At 42.5% G+C, this 17222-nt stretch overlaps 1 protein-coding gene across 3 annotated transcripts in view; it reads right to left on the bottom strand.

Annotated features, from left to right (window-relative positions):
* LOC119649072 (ras-related protein Rab-37-like) overlaps positions 1-17222 on the bottom strand; it is a 201512-nt gene that overhangs the window by 95956 nt on the left and 88334 nt on the right. For 2 of the 3 annotated variants that reach the window (XM_038051065.1, XM_038051066.1), the window contains exons 2-3: positions 15558-15941; positions 5192-5302 (exon numbers count right to left, since the gene is read on the bottom strand). In XM_038051065.1, the coding sequence (XP_037906993.1) occupies positions 5192-5302; positions 15558-15839 (393 nt within the window). In that variant the 5' untranslated portion in view covers positions 15840-15941. The remainder of the gene's footprint in view (positions 1-5191; positions 5303-15557; positions 15942-17222) is intronic. The other variant, XM_038051067.1, reaches the window with a different exon arrangement.

The raw sequence follows: 17222 nt of genomic DNA, 5'->3' as shown, positions 1-17222 counted from the left end.
GTTTCCTAATAAATCGGCTGTAACAGACAGACAGACAGACAGACGGACAGACAGACATCGAATCGATTCTAATAAGGTTTTGTTTCACACAAAACCTTAAAAACTAGGTCCGCGGGGGTTTTGGCGACGGCCACCCAGAGCGCAGCGCCACGTCGCCTAACTATTTTCGGCCCCGTCAGCAGGCGCAACTACTTCGTCGACACTGGTGCGGAGGTTTCGGTTCTTCCCGTACCCCGGCATCATCGACTTTATCCACAGCCGCTCAAACTGGCGGCAGCAAATTCCCCTCGCATAAACACTTACGGATACAGGCAAGTGGACGTCAGTCTTGGCTTGCGTAGGACGTTTTCGTGGCGTTTCATCCTGACGGATGTCAGCTTCCCCATATTAGGCGCGGACTTCTTGTGTCACTATGGGTTGCTGGTGGGCTTGCAAAATAAGTCCCTTATAGACCCCACGACCAACCTTAATTCGTCGGACCAAATGGTATCTCACGCTGACAATAACCTTTCCGTTCTTTTGGAAGACATCACCGAATCTCGTGTTCGGACACTCCTCCAAAAGTTCAGCCAGATTACTACCGAGTGTAGTCTCTCAAGACCAGTGAAGCATAATGTGCAGCACCACATTAACACTATTGGTTTCCCGATCTTCTCGAAGGTGCGTCCTCTACCACCCCAGAAACTGGCTATTGCGCGGAAGGGATTTGAACAACTTGTTCAACAGGGTATCTGCAGGCCCTCAAACAGCTGCTGGTCTTCCGCAAATGGCGAATTGCGCCCCTGTGGGGATTACAGAAGGCTAAATGCACAGACTGTTCCTGACCGATATCCAATTCCATTCATCCACGACTTTGCGCATCATCTCGCGAATTGCCGCATCTTTTCGACCTTGGACTTAGCCAAGGCTTATCACCAAATCCCAGTAGCTCCTGAAGACATTCCAAAGACGGCAATATGCACACCCTTTGGACTCTTCGAGTTCACCCGAATGACTTTCGGATTGTGCAATGCGGCGCAAACCTTTCAAAGGTTCATTCACTCAGTCCTCCGAAACCTCGATTTCTGTTTCGTGTATTTGGATGATGTTTTGGTCGCTTCTTCCACTGAGTCTGAGCACTTAGCCCATCTCGAGTGCATTTTTCAACGTCTCCTTGAGGCCGGTTTAGTCCTAAACGTTGAGAAATGCAAATTCTTTCAAAAACAGGTGAGATTCCTCGGCCACTCCATTTCCCCTGAAGGAATACAGCCCGACCCAGACAAGGTGCAAGCAATTACAAACTTCCCGCGTCCGAAGACAGTGAGGGAGTTGAGGAGGTTCTTGGGCATGTTAAACTTCTACCGTCGTTTCCTGCCCAAGGCCGCCCATCACCAGTCCGTTTTGAACGCGTACTTGTCTGGCCCCAAAACAAAAGACACACGAGAGATTGTGTGGTCTGAAGAGGCCATCCGCGCGTTCAATAAATCCCGACAGCAACTGGCTGATGCTACACTCTTGGCATTTCCTCTGCAAGATGCACCCCTAGCTGTTTTTGTTGATGCCTCTGACATCGCAGTAGGTGCTGCCCTTCACCAAAAGGTGGATCAGGTTTGGCAGCCGTTGAGCTTCTTCTCGAAACAGTTGAATCCCGCTCAACGGAACTATAGTACGTAAGATCGCAAACTGCTCGCCGCGTACTTGAGCATCAAATACTTCCGTTTCTCCCTAGAAGGCAGGCCGTTCACAGTGTTCACGGACCATAAGCCTCTCACTTATGCTTTGAAACAAAAGCCCGACAAAGCGTCCCCTCGTCAGCTTCGACACCTGACCTTTATAAGCCAGTTTACGTCAGACGTCCAGCACGTGTCCGGCGAGGACAACATAGTTGCTGACGCTTTGTCTCGTGTCTCCGAGGTTAACATCCCCGCCTCGCTCGATTTCTCGGTTATTGCCAAGGCGCAGGAGGATGACGCAGCACTTCAGAGCCTCAAATCTAACCCCAAATACAAATTTCGGGAGTTGCCCATCTTCGGCTCAAACCTCTCGCTCTGCTGCGAAGACTCGGAAAAGGGACCTCGGCCATACATTCCGACCATATTTCGCAAGGAAGTGTTCCACGCAGTTCACGACTTGGCGCATCCCGGCATCAGGACAACAAATCGGTTAGTCACCGGAAAATACTACTGGCCCTCCATGAACAAGGATATCAATTCCTGGGCCAGAGAGTGCACCGCATGCCAGAAGTGTAAAGTCTCCAGGCATGTAAGGAAAGAAGTGGGCTCATTCCCCCGCACTACCAAGCGCTTCCACACGATATACCTCGACATAGTAGGGCCTTTGCGAGACTCGCACGGTTACAAGTATTGCCTCACAATCATCGACACCACCCACTCGACACTCGTCCACACCTGCCTGTTCGCCCAAGGAACTGGACACGTACACGCACGTTCTGGTCAGGATGCCGTCCGGAAGCCGCTGCAGCCTCCATATGAGGGCCCGTACCGCGTTCCCGAGCAGGGAGAACATTTCTTCCAGCTCGAGATCGGTGGACACAAAAAGGCGGTCTCTTTGTCCAGACTGAAACCCGTGTGCGCCCCGAAGCAGCCTCGTGTCCGCTTTGTGGATTGATGGTGAACGAAGTTCCGGTATCAGTCGCCGAAACCCCCTAGGTTTCATCTGGGGGCGGAGTGATGTGGCGCGGCAGGATCCGAAGCATTCGAAATTTATTTCGAATGTTGCGAATGTGGAAAAGTAGATAGCGCGGAACTCTCCACTCGTTTTAGAACTCGCCACGGGAGTGGAGGATTAGCGATGAGAAAGCGCCGTTGGTTGGGACAGAAAATACCGCATGGAAGTAAGCCGGTCTCTTCTGTTTCAACCACCAAGGAGGTTGGAAGTTGCCGGCATAGTAGTAGATATAGTGATAACAGTGAATTGGACCACAAACTCATGTTTGATTTTTGGTTTTTTTTCCTCCCGCTGGAAGGTTACGATAATTGTGCTGATAAGTAAGGGCAAAGGCGACTCCAAGGCACCGTCAGCGCATCCCCCTCTCAGTATGATGGGCACCGCGGGGAAACTGCTTATGAAGCTCATTAAGACACAATTGACGCGATTGAGGGAGTAGTACAAGCGGTGAAATTGAAGTACACAGTCGTCACTGTTGACGAGTTGGGCGTCTTGTAATTCTAGACGTAACAAATGCTTTCAATTTTGTGGCGTGGTGCCACTTACTTAAGGCGCTGAAAAATCGTTGCCATATTCCAAGCAATCTTTTATGGATATTGAGGAACTATTTAAAGAAATGCGCCCTGCTCTAAAAGAATCGGGAAGGACAGCACGAAAATCACATCGGGGACGGCTCAGGGAACTATTCTTGGTCAGAATCTCTGGAACGTTCTACACAATAGTTAGCTACGACTCGAGGTGTCTGATGAATCGCATCTGCTGATATACGTAGACGACGTAGCGGCACTGATTGACGCACGCACGGTCGAACAAGTTCAGCTTGTTCTGGGAACAGTGATGTTGGGAGTCAGCAGATGAATGGCTGATCATGGATTCTATCTAGCTCGGGAGAAAACCAAAGTTTTTGTTCTGACCAAGCAAAGGGTTCCTATTCAGGTACACAAGGCACAAGGGCAACGGTGAGAGGATTTGTCAGTTTCGTCCGGCGTTGAATGTGACCGACCAGTAGTGGTTCCGGTTGCGGTCCTTCTGTATTGCCATTGTTCTTATGAGGGGTTCTATGCATGGTACGCTGGAAATATCTAGTTCTTCAGCACAGGTGGCTACTGCTTTTTCGCTAACTCTCACAGTTGATGGTTGATTTTCGCTTTAGTTGCTGTGGAACCAGTTTCCGATTTAGTTAAGTTGCGATGTTGGGAGCAACGAGCATATTTTTAATCGGATTCTACAATGAAGCAAACGTTTTTACAGTCGCCGGCCCAAGTCTTCTAAAAAGGGATAAAAGGTTTATTGTGCCCCGAACAAGATATAAGGCTGCCGAAGAAAACTATGGACTCCGTATTGAAGGCGAACTATTCAGGAATGACTAAGCTACGAAGGGTCCAGAAGAAAGTAAGAAACGGAGGGAACCACAACGAACCGTAACGAAGGAATAATAAAGCCCCGTGATGTAATTTTTCAGAGTAATTCGGCGGGAAGGGGAGGAATTGGTTTTAGAGAGCCAGGGTCTCCCATTATCGAGTGATAGGAAACAGCAGCAACATTTACACTTTCCACCGGTTTCCACAAACCCTATTAAATATATTTAACTGGTGCAGACATTAAACGTCCCTTATTACTTGATTGAATAGAATCTAGTTGTTGGCAATTGTCCTTCTTTGGAAACTTACTTCGCCTTTACTAAGCTTTCGCTAACTTCCAGCTGACGTTGTTAGCTTCAAATTGGGTTTCTCTGGCAAGACATAATCCTCTTGACTCGGATTTTCAATTTTTTCTTTATAGAACAACAACGTAACTTTAGAATCCTTAAACAGACGATTTCAACGGTTGTCGGGTGGAACGAACAAAAAGAAAAAGTAAATCCGGTGATGTTTACGTGCGGTTATTTTAACGAAAAGTTTGCAACAGCAAATTTAATTTTAATTTGGCTTGTCATTACCCTATTGAAACAAATTCAATTTAAAAATTTAAAACTTTTCAACTCCATTCAGAATTTTCTTTCAAAATGCACTTGAAATCGGTGAAATGGATTGTTAAAGCAAACTACAGCTTCGGGATACTTTTGCTCGTTAACAAAGATCAGATAAATTGAAAGCTCCAAGTTTTCGTTTCTTTGTGATCAATTCTTGTTCGCCAATACCAACTAACCATAACAAGAAACTTACAGAGCAGATTGACTAAAATCGACAAGCTAAGGAAACTATTGTGTAACATTTTGGCACTTTTCGATGTAAATTTCAGTAACTCGTAAAACGTAAATTTAATTTTAACATTGACACATACAATTCACAACTTAACAAACACATATTCTGTACAAACAGCCAAAAAAATTTAAAACCAAATGAAATATTCCTTGGAAATCATCACCAAACAACATCACATTTTTCCACCACATCAAAATTTATTGCACAAGATGAGATAATTTTCAATGGAAATACAGTAAAGACATTCATTTACGCACGTACACAAACATTTACATCAATTTATTCATAAAATCCTTATAGAAAACGTTTTAATCTCTCACCCTAAAATCAATCCCCACTGTTGATATGAAATTTCCAGACAGAAAGGTGCCATCGCGGAATCTAACTAGGAGGCAAGTTTTCCCGACTCCAGAGTCACCCAACAGCATCACCTGTTGATTTTAAAGTTTCAGGTTATACATTCAGCATCAGCTTCTAAGGGTTGAAAGGAGGAATCCGTGGGAGGTGTTAAAGCACGACAAAGACGCTGAACCGTGGGCAGATGTCAATGAGGACTACAGTGAACTTTTGAACTTGAGTCAATAAATTTAAAATTTTCGCTGAGTATGTCGTTCGAGTAAAAATACCCTGAAATGACGATTAGCAGGTTTTGTTGTTCTTTCGGATTAGAGAACGGCAGAGAACTTCTCTCTGGTGTATCGTATGCGTGCCGAAAACAGTGGTTCTGAGTATTAGTTCCTCAAATTAAGGTTCCCCTGGACACAAAGGATAAATATCAAATATAGACCTAAGAACACCTACAAAGGTATTAAATATAGTAAAAGTTATCTAAATTCGTTATGGAAATATCAGAGATAGGAACCAGATTAATTTTAGGATGAAGGTCTCTAACCCTAAGAAGCTACATAAGTTTGAATCGGATAATTGCTACGCTAAAAAGTTTTGCTTCCAGTCAATCTTTCCCTACCGTTGACGGACACGTGCCTTTTAGAAATTTCAAATCATAAATATAAATTTCCCCGAGCTTCAGTTTCCTGAAAAGACTCAAAACTTTTCAAAGTTTGATAGGTTTCAATTTTTGGAAATATAATGGAGAGAAATCGTTGATAAGATAACTTGCTCTTCCCGTTTTTGCTCCCTGTGTACCCACAGAGCGCTAAAGTTCTCCCCATAGGCAAATATCGTATTTGTAATTTAAAATGGGTGATGTTTGGATTGAGATTCATTGACTTCAAATCATCTCAAAATACCATTCTTCACCCTAACAAGTACTTACACCCAACAAGGAGATTTAACCTCGATTGCTAAATTCCTTAGGATCTTGGTTACATCAGTGTTATTCAATCTGGGGACTTTTCCTTGAACTCAGCTACCTTATAATTCGCTTTTCTCTGGTTTTTTGCTTAGATCCTCTGAGTATCCATAAGAAATAATACTGAAGTGTGTTAAAGTCCCTTGCTAGGTAAATTTAAGTAATAGAGCATAGTTCATTACGCTGTCAATCAGTGATGAGTGGTGGTGCAAAATAAATGAACTACACTTCTCGCTAGGCAGCAGATCTTCTATAAAGTTTTAATGAATACCGTCTGGAGTCATCAATTAACGGAACTAATCTAAGGTGGACGTCCAATAAACTATCATGAACTCATCAGTCACAATATATTGGACAATAATTGGCATTGTACAATAATATTGAGCGTCTGTTGATCTCATTAAAAGATCGCGTAATATATTGAGTCAATCAAAATCGGTTTGATTTTTATTGTACAATCTAGTTTGCTCCGTCTGTTGTACAATCCTGGTAGAGTTCTGTCTGTCTGTTCCGCTGTCTTCTTATGATTCCAAATGTAAATGCACAACTATATCCCTCGAACTACTTTATTGAGCAACGATATTGCACCGTGTAGGTTGGCACAGTAATACTCTTGTGCAATATTGACGTATCTATTAGGGTCCACTTTAAGGAGTTTGCCGAAATTCTCCCACACTATAGGCCAAAGTTCTTAGTCAACAACCAATAATATCAATACAACCGTTGGTACAATTTTGTGTTTTCGTTTGGCTCGCGAGATTACTGTGCTGGATTCATATTATGATCGACGCCGCAGCTTCTTTTTCTTCAGCCTTTGTTCCGTTCACAAGCGGGGTCGGCTCGTCGTGATCGCTTTCACTATCTGGCTCTATCGAATGACTCAATCCGATCATCATCTTTGCAATCACATTGTATGCATTTTCTTGGTCGGCCTGTTGCGGGACCTGTCACCAAGGGAGATCATGTAGGATTTAGCATAGTGGAAAAACTCCAATTATACTCTATTTATCTCTTTCCCTGATCTCAGCATTTTATTTTTGTTTTACTGAGGATAGTACAAAGTACGTTGCCTCAAACCCTCCTCCTGTTATTTGCTTTCACAGTCGTGGGCTGAGCAGGCAAGGGAAGGAAGGGGGTTGGGACGTCACGCAAGTACATTTTGAAAACTCATCACTAAAGCGGACAGATACGCTGCGTGTTTCCTTGGAAAAACACCATTCTTTCTTTTTTTCTTTAGCCTTTGCTCCTTTCACAAGTCCGGTCGTCTCGTCGTGATCGGTTGCGCCATTTTGTTCTGCTGGGCTTGACCTGGATGCAGTAGCGGGGCTTTTAAATTACCTTCCAGCATATCGAGCCACCATTGTTTCGGCCAACCTTAAGGCCGTTTTCCATCGAGCTGTTGATGTTCAGACCAATCTTGGCAAGTACATTTTCATTAGCGCAAATTGCATCCCCATAACATATTAAGAGAGCATGGAGACCCACGTGGCGAGTATTGTGTCAGTCAACCCGGGTTGATTCGCGGTTATTTGAACGATTTCGCGAATGCGGATGTGAAGAATACTTTCCAAAATATTCATGGTATGCGACTGTAACCGATTCATACCGCAATTTGAACATTCTCCTGGACTACCTTTCTTTTTCCATAATGGAACGGTTGTGCTTTCTCGCCAGTCAGATGGTGTTCTACCTTCCTAAATAAGTCAAATGAAGAACTCACTGAACTACAGTGCTGGCCCTCACCTTTTCACAACCCAGAGCTTAACTATCTAGCTGGGATGTCGTCAGGTCCTATTGCTTTTCGCCTTGCGTTCCATGTTACCGCAGTCGAAAGTTTTCCAGAAAGGATGAAGATTGATTGACGGTGATTTAAACGTCGCATATTTTTCCACAATGATCCGAGGAATAATAATATGGTCGGCAAATGAGGATCGAAAACGGAAACCAACGTACTCCCTACCGAAGAATCTGTCGAGTTATTCATAATTATAGTTAATGTCTATGCAGAAGCGGAAGCTAGACAAATGCAGTTCAAGTTTTCGGAAGACTTACAGGAGGTGGAAATTCTGGTCAGCGCATTGTTTTTCCAAATAATATGCATGGTCATGAAAAATGGTTGCTTTTGTGTTTACTGTTGCAAATCACCTCTTGGCGGGGTACAGTGCATCAACCACAATACCTGCCATCGCACACGGCCCGCCGCTTCAACTTATTCAAGGACTTTCTGAGAACCCTACACTCTTCCTCAACTGTTCTGCGGTAACTGATCTTGAGACGATTCATTCGTCGGCCACCTTGGGAGAGCATAATTACAAGATATACCATACGAACAAGAAGCACGTAGAGTGTATTTACGGCCTTTATTCGGCCTTAAACTGGAAAGCTCATTCTTTGTGCCGCTTTTATTTTGGGAGTTTCATCTCCTGTGTATAGTCTTCCTGCATCTTCGCTATCAATTTCTAATTATTATGAAACTTTGACAGTTTGCATGAAGAACATTAACATTTTGAAGGGCAGAACACATTCCATTTTCATAGGTCAAAATACTCTGCTTCTACATCGCAAAATCTTAAAACGAAATCATTTTAATCTGGTTGAATTGATTTCCTCGATAATCTTCTTGCATTTATACAGAACTGCATGACCCACCTATAGTTTAACCGTGGCTCTTGAAATTATTGTAGACTTTTTCTGACTTCAGAAAAATGCTTCCGTTCTTTGCTAGCATGCGATATCTGTAGTCCCACTAAGATGCGCAATCTTCAATATTCTTCAACGTTTCGAAGATTTCATTGAACAACATGTTTATGCACCCTTTTTTGGTTTTTCAATCCTTTTGATGAGTCATGTAGTAACTGCCTAGACTCAGCCAAATAATACTTCAGTTTTGAAATATTTGGCCTTACCTTCAGATGAATTTGAAGATGTTCTTTGAATGCGTTCCAGCTCTAGCTCAGTGGAGTGTGTGTCACGACGAAAAAAATTTTTTTTTATTGCGGTGATCAAGAAAGTAGAAACTGTTGATGATAATGATATCAAAATACTGTACCGCATCACAAAGGAACTTCCAGGTTGTGGCAAATCCTTCGATAGGTTGGTCAACTATGCACGTTAACAGCCGCCTCCTCATTCACGATGATGAGCAGCTGGAGAGATGGAAGGCGCATGGTTTTCAACTATATAACATCCGCGAAGCTTTTAATGACGTGAATGCCGATGCGGAATGCTCGTGAAATAACTTTGCCATCACAAATTTGATCATTGCAGCTCTTCCCATGTAAAGCTGCTACTTTCGCTTAACTTCAAATCATGGGAATCCACGATTTTTTCCAGTAAATGGAAAAAGGGACTGGTTGTTAAAACAACGAAGAAGCGTAACCATCTCATGTGTAATAATCGGAAGAATATTTACATGCTACCAGCCATCAAGAAAAATAGCGACAGCTGGACCCTCCTGTAGGGACCACATCAACACGGACAATTTTGAAAGAGTGTATTCTGCCCATATTATTTCGTCTTGTTATCATTAGCGTCCTAAACACTTCCGATTACAGTGATCACATATGTTTGAACTCACACTGCGTCGTGCGCATCATCATCAACAATAGCAAGGTTTTCAGTTTGATCATTGTAGTCTTCTTATTTACATTGATGATGGGTGAGCAGTGAAGACGTTGATCAATTTATACATCTAGGAAAAGTTGTTTTGGCTAGGGCTGCACCGAAATTGATGTCGATCAACGCATTAATAGCGTGAGACTCAACACTTTTCCATGCCGGACCTGACACAATTTCAAATGAAGGACTTCGTCGTCACATCGGTCAGAAATAGCAGATTTGTTGATGAGGAGACTCCAGGATGGCCGACAAATGGGTCGCCTCAGAAACGCATCGTGAAGAAGGAGGAGTCCAAACTTCCCGCGAATGTCTGGAGCGAACTGACGACATTTAATTTGTAACGTTCCATTTAGGGGCAAATCCCAACCAAAACAAGTCGGAAACCGGAAGCACGATGTTTCAGGTATGAGAGGTTCCACTGAGTTTTTATGTTTCCACGATATACCTTAAAGAAGAAAAAGTCCTCGAGCAATGGATGCTACAAAACTGATACTCATTCCCAAGTCACATAAACCATTCGGTGACCCCTTCTTATATCGGCTGATATTGTCAATATCATTAACAATCTATAAAAAACAAGCAATTTTTGGTAAAGCGAGAACAAATGTCAACGTAAATGGTTTGGCCCAGGTTTTAATAGAAGAAAGTGAGTGCTGCGTAATAATAACCCTAAATGTGTGGAAAGCGTTCAGCTCTTCAAAAAGAAAAAAATCATCAAGCCCTGGGAAAACTTCAGGGGCGTAATTTTCCAATTTCTCGCGGCAAGAAAAAGAAAATGATACTACGGAACAGACGAAAATATTCCCGACAACTTGCAGTGTGCCACAATGTTCTATGTTACGAATCTTGCTGTCATTTCCTGAGAATAAGACAGCAGCAGTTCTGATCAGTAAGAGAAACAAGTCGGAAGCTGAACGCTTCAGGTATAAAGGTTTTATATATATATGATGACATCATACTCGCCGGATTGAGTCACAAGCCTCGGAGAAATGCTAGGGCGTCCAACTCAGTCGACGCGGCAGGACGGGCCCCGGTGCTGTCGAGATATGGGCAAGGGTTCTTGACGCATGGATGGCGTCAGGACGTAAGCAAGTTAGTGTCTGCACGCTAAATGTTGGTACCCTAACTGGAAAGACGGAGGAACTCGCAAGAGCCCTTCGGAAAAGGTGCATTGACATCTGCGCTCTGCAAGAAACCCGATGGTCTGGTGCCAAAAGCTGCGACATTGAATGTGAACGCGGTAAAAATGGCTACAAACTTCTCTATTTTGGTAACCCACACACTCAATATGGTGTTGGCATTGCCTTTTCAAAGGGTTTCCGTGATGCCATTAAAGAAGTCGAACGATTTGATGATCGCCTGATGAAGCTCACCATTATATCAGCTGATTGCACTATTCACTTCTTCACCACGTATGCACCACAGACAGGACGACCTGATGCCGAGAAAGATGCCTCCTGGCAACTTCTCGATGAAAAGACTTGTCACGTGCCTGCTGACGATTATATAATCATTGCCGGCGACCTTAATGGTCATGTGGGTGAAAAGGCAGACGGTAACAGGTGCCATGGGGGAAAGGAGTTCGGAGTGCGCAATGAGGCTGGCGAGCGTATAATCGATTTTGCGGACACCCATGACCTTGTACTTGTGAATACATGATTTATCAAATGGTTGTCTCATCTTCCTACGTTTTATAGTGAGAACAGTAAAACGCATATCGATCCATATTCTCATAAGACGCGGACATTTTACCACTGTCACTGATTGCAAAGTCGTTCTCTATGAGACGCTGATTGCCGTCCTGCGAATTAAGCCACCGATGAAACATCGTGAGAAACGCACTGGCCTGCGACGCATTAAATGGTGGCGATTTGGTGAGGACAAATAAGAAACGATCTTACTCATACGATTGCCGACCATTACGAATGTGGAAGAATCATAGAACCCAATGGAAGACACCATCCATAAAACGGCCTCTGCAACCCTCGGGGTCACAAAGCCGGGTAAGCGATACATTAACCGTGATACTTGGCTTTGGAATCATGATGCTGAAATGAACGTCCGTGAAAAGAAACGCCTCTTCCACAAATTTCTCGACGATAAAACGCCTGCTAATTGGCAAATTTATAAGAATGCCAACCGTGAAGCAAAGAAAGCGATCGCTAACACCCGAGCGAACCATTTGAAAAATCTTTACGATAAACTGGACACTCGGGATGGCGTGAGAGATCTGTATCGACTTGCTAAAAGCCGTAATGAACGCACACAGGATATGGAACACTTTTGTTGCATTAATGACAAGAACGGTACTTTGCTTACCAACCGTCGAGCCGCAACGGATAGATGTCGAGAATACTTCGAACAGATTTCAACTGAAGAATTTGCTCATCCTCCACTTCACAATCATTGTCGATATTTGGAGCAGTTTTACCTGTCAGTGCAACTGAAGTTGAGGAGGCAATAAAACGAATGAAATCGGGAAAAGCCACAGGACCTGACGAAATTACATCCGAGCTCTGGGAAGCGAAGAGCTGTGACCCAACACTGTGGCTTAGTAAATTCTTTAATCGAGTTATTCAGGAAGGAAGAACACCATCTGACTGGTAAGAAAGTGGTACTGTTCCAATATGGAAAAAGAAAGGTAGTCCAGCAGAATGTTCAATTACCGTTCGATCCGATTACTTTCCCATACCATCAAGATTGTTGAACGCATTCTTGACAACCGTATTCGCGAAATCGTTGAAATAACCGTGAACAAAGCCGGATTTGTCAAAAACTGCGGAACTACTGACGCAATACACGCTGTGCGGTTACTCATGGAGAAACACCGCCCTCTTTACATTGCATTTCTAGATCTAGAGAAAGCGTTTGACCGTGTGCCACAGGAACTCATCTGGTATGCTTTACGACAACACTTAGTGCCAGAAGAACTCGTGCGTTGCGTTTAATTGCTCTACCACGATCCAAAAATTAAAGTTCGAAGTATGGCGGGTGTATCAAAACCCCTTCGTGTCTCCATTGGTGTTCATTAAGGAAGCGCCCTCTTACCACTCCTCTTTGTTCTTGTTATGGACACCGTCACACGGGATAACCAACGTCCTGCGCCCTACACACTGCTTTATGCGATGATGTTTTCCTAGCATCTGATAGCAAAAATGATCTCGAGCAACTTGTCCAAAAATGGAATAATCCCCTCATGCAACACGGTCTCAGATTAAATCTAAAAAAAACTGAATTTTTGAAACCGATCACCATGAAACAGGCACAATCACCGTCAGTGGCAGTGATCTGTCCAGAACTGAGCGATTTAAATACCTCGGGTCATCTCTATCAGCCAATGGAGAACTGCGTTATGAAATTGCTTCACGCATTAACGCAACCTGGATGAAGTGGAGTTCCACAACTGGTGTTCTTTGTGATCGACGTATCAACGATCGTCTCAAATCTAAAATTTACCGCAATGTCGTGCGTCCAGTCGCTCTCTATTGTTCTGAGTGAAAAAAGACAATGAACGGCGTCTTGCGGTAATGGAGACGAAGATGCTACGTTGGCGAGAGAGGCATCTTCGATGGTATGATCACGCAATTCGTGCCAATGAGGATTCACTTGCCAAAATTGGTCTGAACATCGAAGTCGATGGTAAACGACCAAAAGGCAGACCTAAACAACGGTGGCTTGATACGCTAGATGGGGATTTGAAAGCCTCGAGATTGCACCCAGATCAGGCATTCGATAGAGCCAAATGGCGAAGCCGATCACGACGAGCTGACCCCGCTTGTGAACGGGACAAAGACTGAAGAAAAAGAAGATACTCGCCTTATAGTGCAATAAATTTATGTAAAATGGGAAATTCTGGCTTTCCATAATAGTTGGATTTTTCTCAAACTTTTCTTCCTTTCCTGTACTAAATCATTACTTATAATGGTACCAATTTCGTACTTCTAGGTTAAGGTTTCGGGCAAACTTCTAAAATATGGCAATGTGCTTTTATTAACTTTATTTGAACAGGTATTAGAATGGGATGTATTTTGAGGTCTAGATTTTGTTTTTCAGATTTTTCGGTTGGATGGGTTTTGAGAACGAGATCTGTTATACTTTTCGGGTACACATTTTGAGCCCTCACTCCCTTATATTTCTGGCAATATCAAAAATAAGATCAGTTTCGGAAAGTAATTGCCCGTTCATTTGATACCCCACATGACCATATCCTGTGAAAAAAAATGTACATACAGACATCGAATCGATTTTAATAAGGTTTTGTTTCATATATTATGTTAGTGATTATTTATTAAAAATTGACTCCAGCACAAGCACATATTATCATTTACTGCTTTTTGAGTCCCTTCTTTCGACCGCCGATACCGTTTTCATGCCAATATTTTTCATTTCTGTTACATCTGATATCCCGGTGCTGCTATTTTCCGCTTAGTGTGCTTGGACTCGTAAGAACTCGAGTGCATTGGCCACTAGGCTTTGAGCGCTCCAAGGTCTCGCCCCCCCCCCCCCTCACCTGATACTAGGAACGATCTTCTAATCCCATTTTAAGTTTGAAAATTATATGACACTTTTGCTACTGAAATCATTCGCAGTTCCTTTAATTTATTCAGTGATACTCGGGATTTTTTCCATAAACTTTGCGTTTTGCAGGCCAGTGGTTACATGAAAACTAACAGAAGAAACATACAAACAGTTATATATCTAAGTGGTTTCAATACTGTCCGGATGTTCACTTAAAATCTCAAAAACTTACGTGAAAAGTCCTCACTGACGTCGACAGAAATCATCAGAGAACTAAAGGCGATTCTGCAAACTCAATCTAACTTAATCCGCCCTCTGGCAGTTTCATAGTTCATAGTTGTTTGGTAAACGGGGCAGAAATATTTCATGTTCACAGTTTTCTCTATCATCCACCTGGATCCATCCGAATACCAGAATGAAAACAATGATGCCTCTCACAGACTTAAACCAACTGGGTTGTTTTCTGCTCCGGGTTGTGCAAAACAGCTGAGCCGGGTGAAAGCCTTGATCCCTTATAAAAGCGAAGAGCAAACCAAAGAATGAAATCTGTTACCTTCCTGAGATTATTTCCTTTCCAAACATAATGCTTTCGTCCCTGCTCCTTCTCAAAATTTAGTGTTGTGTATATAGAGCTGCTCTGGGTAATGAGAACGTACCCTCGTACCCTGAGAATATCGCAACAGTCGGAAGCCAAAATTGAAAGTAATTACTTTGCTGATGGAGTAATTCAGCCTTAACCATTTCTCCCAAACTTGCTAATCTGGAATTTAATGAGAAGGGTATTCTCTTCACCCAGCGCTGCCTCTTTCAGGTGTGAATTATTGCGAAATATACAAAGGGAAACAAAGTTGTTTTGTCTATTTCAAAAGGCGCGTGCATGGTTTATCCGCGGATTCCATTAATCTCGTGCTTCGTAGTTCCCACAAATATTAACCTGAAATTGGGTTGCTTGCCAGCTAGAGCTTAACCTTGATACAAATGAAGAACTAGAGGTGAAAGTCCGATGAACAGCAAAACCTGCTTCTGCGAAATTGTGAAAATGACTTTACAAGTTCAAAATGTAGTCCTTACATCCTTTTTAATACAAAACATTTCTATACAGTTCGTCTTTCGTTGCGGATTCAAAATATCAATAATGAAAGGAAACTCCTTAGATACGCGTAATATTTTCAATTACTTTCCTTTAGTAGCTTAAAGACATTGAGCAACACATTCACATGCAAACACATATTAATTACCTTTCCGAAAATATCAAATAGTTCGACTTGCTTCCGCGTTTTCTTGATATCAGCCTTGGCATGGTTATTATTCACAGTAAGTTCATGTAATCCTTCTTCAATGCCGTTGACACGTTCTAAAGTTTTAGGCGACACCTGACCGGGGCAGACATTTTGCCAGGTAGGTTTTACTAAGGACTCCCTCCTCTGCAGCTCCGTGTGCTGAGGTGACGCATTAACAGAATTAGGTTGATTGCCCGCCATAGACAAGCCATGCTGAAGTGATTGGCGCCGAAAGCTCATTTCGTAGTAAGTGCTCACTATTCTTTAAGTCGTTAATCACAGTTACTTACACTACACATAGTATTCACTTTTTTCCGGCACATGTTTGTTCTGTCGTTTCATCTAAAGGCAGGATACATTTTAAGCAAAATATTCCATTGTGATTGCTGGACGTGAATTGTGCATTATCGCTCGTGTTTAACTAAATGAATATTCTTCCTTTATTACCGTCAACTGTATTGAATTGGACAGAAAAGCCTAAAGCTTAACATAAATGAACGCTGATACCCTGATGCCCTAAATGTTTGAAGAGCAAATCGAGAAACATGAATACAACAAGGTATCCACTCAACAAGGATAAGTACAATGGTCTCCACCGAGCAGGTATGGCAAATGGAATTAAAATGTTAAACCTGCTCTCAGATGGTGTGAACAGTCTTCTTAATAATTTTAGGACGCATTAGGTGTATTAGGGAGAAACTGGGAGCAGGGGTGTGGTTTTGGTGATAAACTGACGGATAAGATTTAATAGTCGCAAAATAAAAACAAAAGAAAACAGATTTTAGGTTTCTGAGGTATATCTGCGGCTTTATGGCTTTCTTAGGTATATACGAAATTTTGGATTCACGATTCTGCCATTTGAGCGTGTCAATTGTAATGGGTTTAAGGGGACTTTTCACAGTGGAAATTTTAGTTAATTTTTTTGTTTGTTCACAAATTCAATAGAATATAGTCCCGAGAATCCCCCCTGAAAATTTCAAGTGGAAGTTGCCAGTAGTTTGCTTCTGAAAAATTGTTTGGTGGAGGTATGTCAGAAAATCTCATACAAGTCACAAACTTACAAGAAAACACAAAATAGCACATTTTTCATATGAGTTGTATTTGTGACAACATGCTTTTCCCGATACTTTTTAAAATTGATTTTTTTGTTTTATTCTCTGGACATATCTTTTAAAAGTTGCCTTTAGACATCTTTTGAAACCTTGACCGTGTTTATTTTGAAACCACGTTTTTCAAAACTTCCCCCCGTTTTTCTCAGGAACTACTGGATTGATTTTAATAATTTAATAATAAAATGATTGTATTACTCGACATTATGGTCCGAACTAGGATTTTCGAGGCTCATTGACATGAAGTCTCTTTTTTCGATGTTTTGTGTAAAAAATGCCGACAGTTTCGAAATCTAATTTTTCAAAGCTGCCAAAACTCTGTTTTTAATCAATCCTGTTAGCTCCAGTTCGGGCCATAACTGCTGGTGTTCTAAACAAAACGGGATTGGTTTGTTAGAAAAAAACCAGGAGAACTTGGACCAACTCTCAAACAAGTCGGAATATCAGAAGCTGGCCGTTTCAGATATAAAGGTATGCTCATCTTATGGGAGGCGCTTTCTATGCACGTTTTTCT

This window comes from Hermetia illucens, chromosome 2 (genome assembly GCF_905115235.1).
Source record: "Hermetia illucens chromosome 2, iHerIll2.2.curated.20191125, whole genome shotgun sequence".
In the NCBI taxonomy this organism is placed as follows: domain Eukaryota; kingdom Metazoa; phylum Arthropoda; class Insecta; order Diptera; family Stratiomyidae; genus Hermetia; species Hermetia illucens.
The sequence above is the reverse complement of the archived record's forward strand: the minus strand, read 5'-3'. Positions and strand labels throughout refer to the sequence as shown.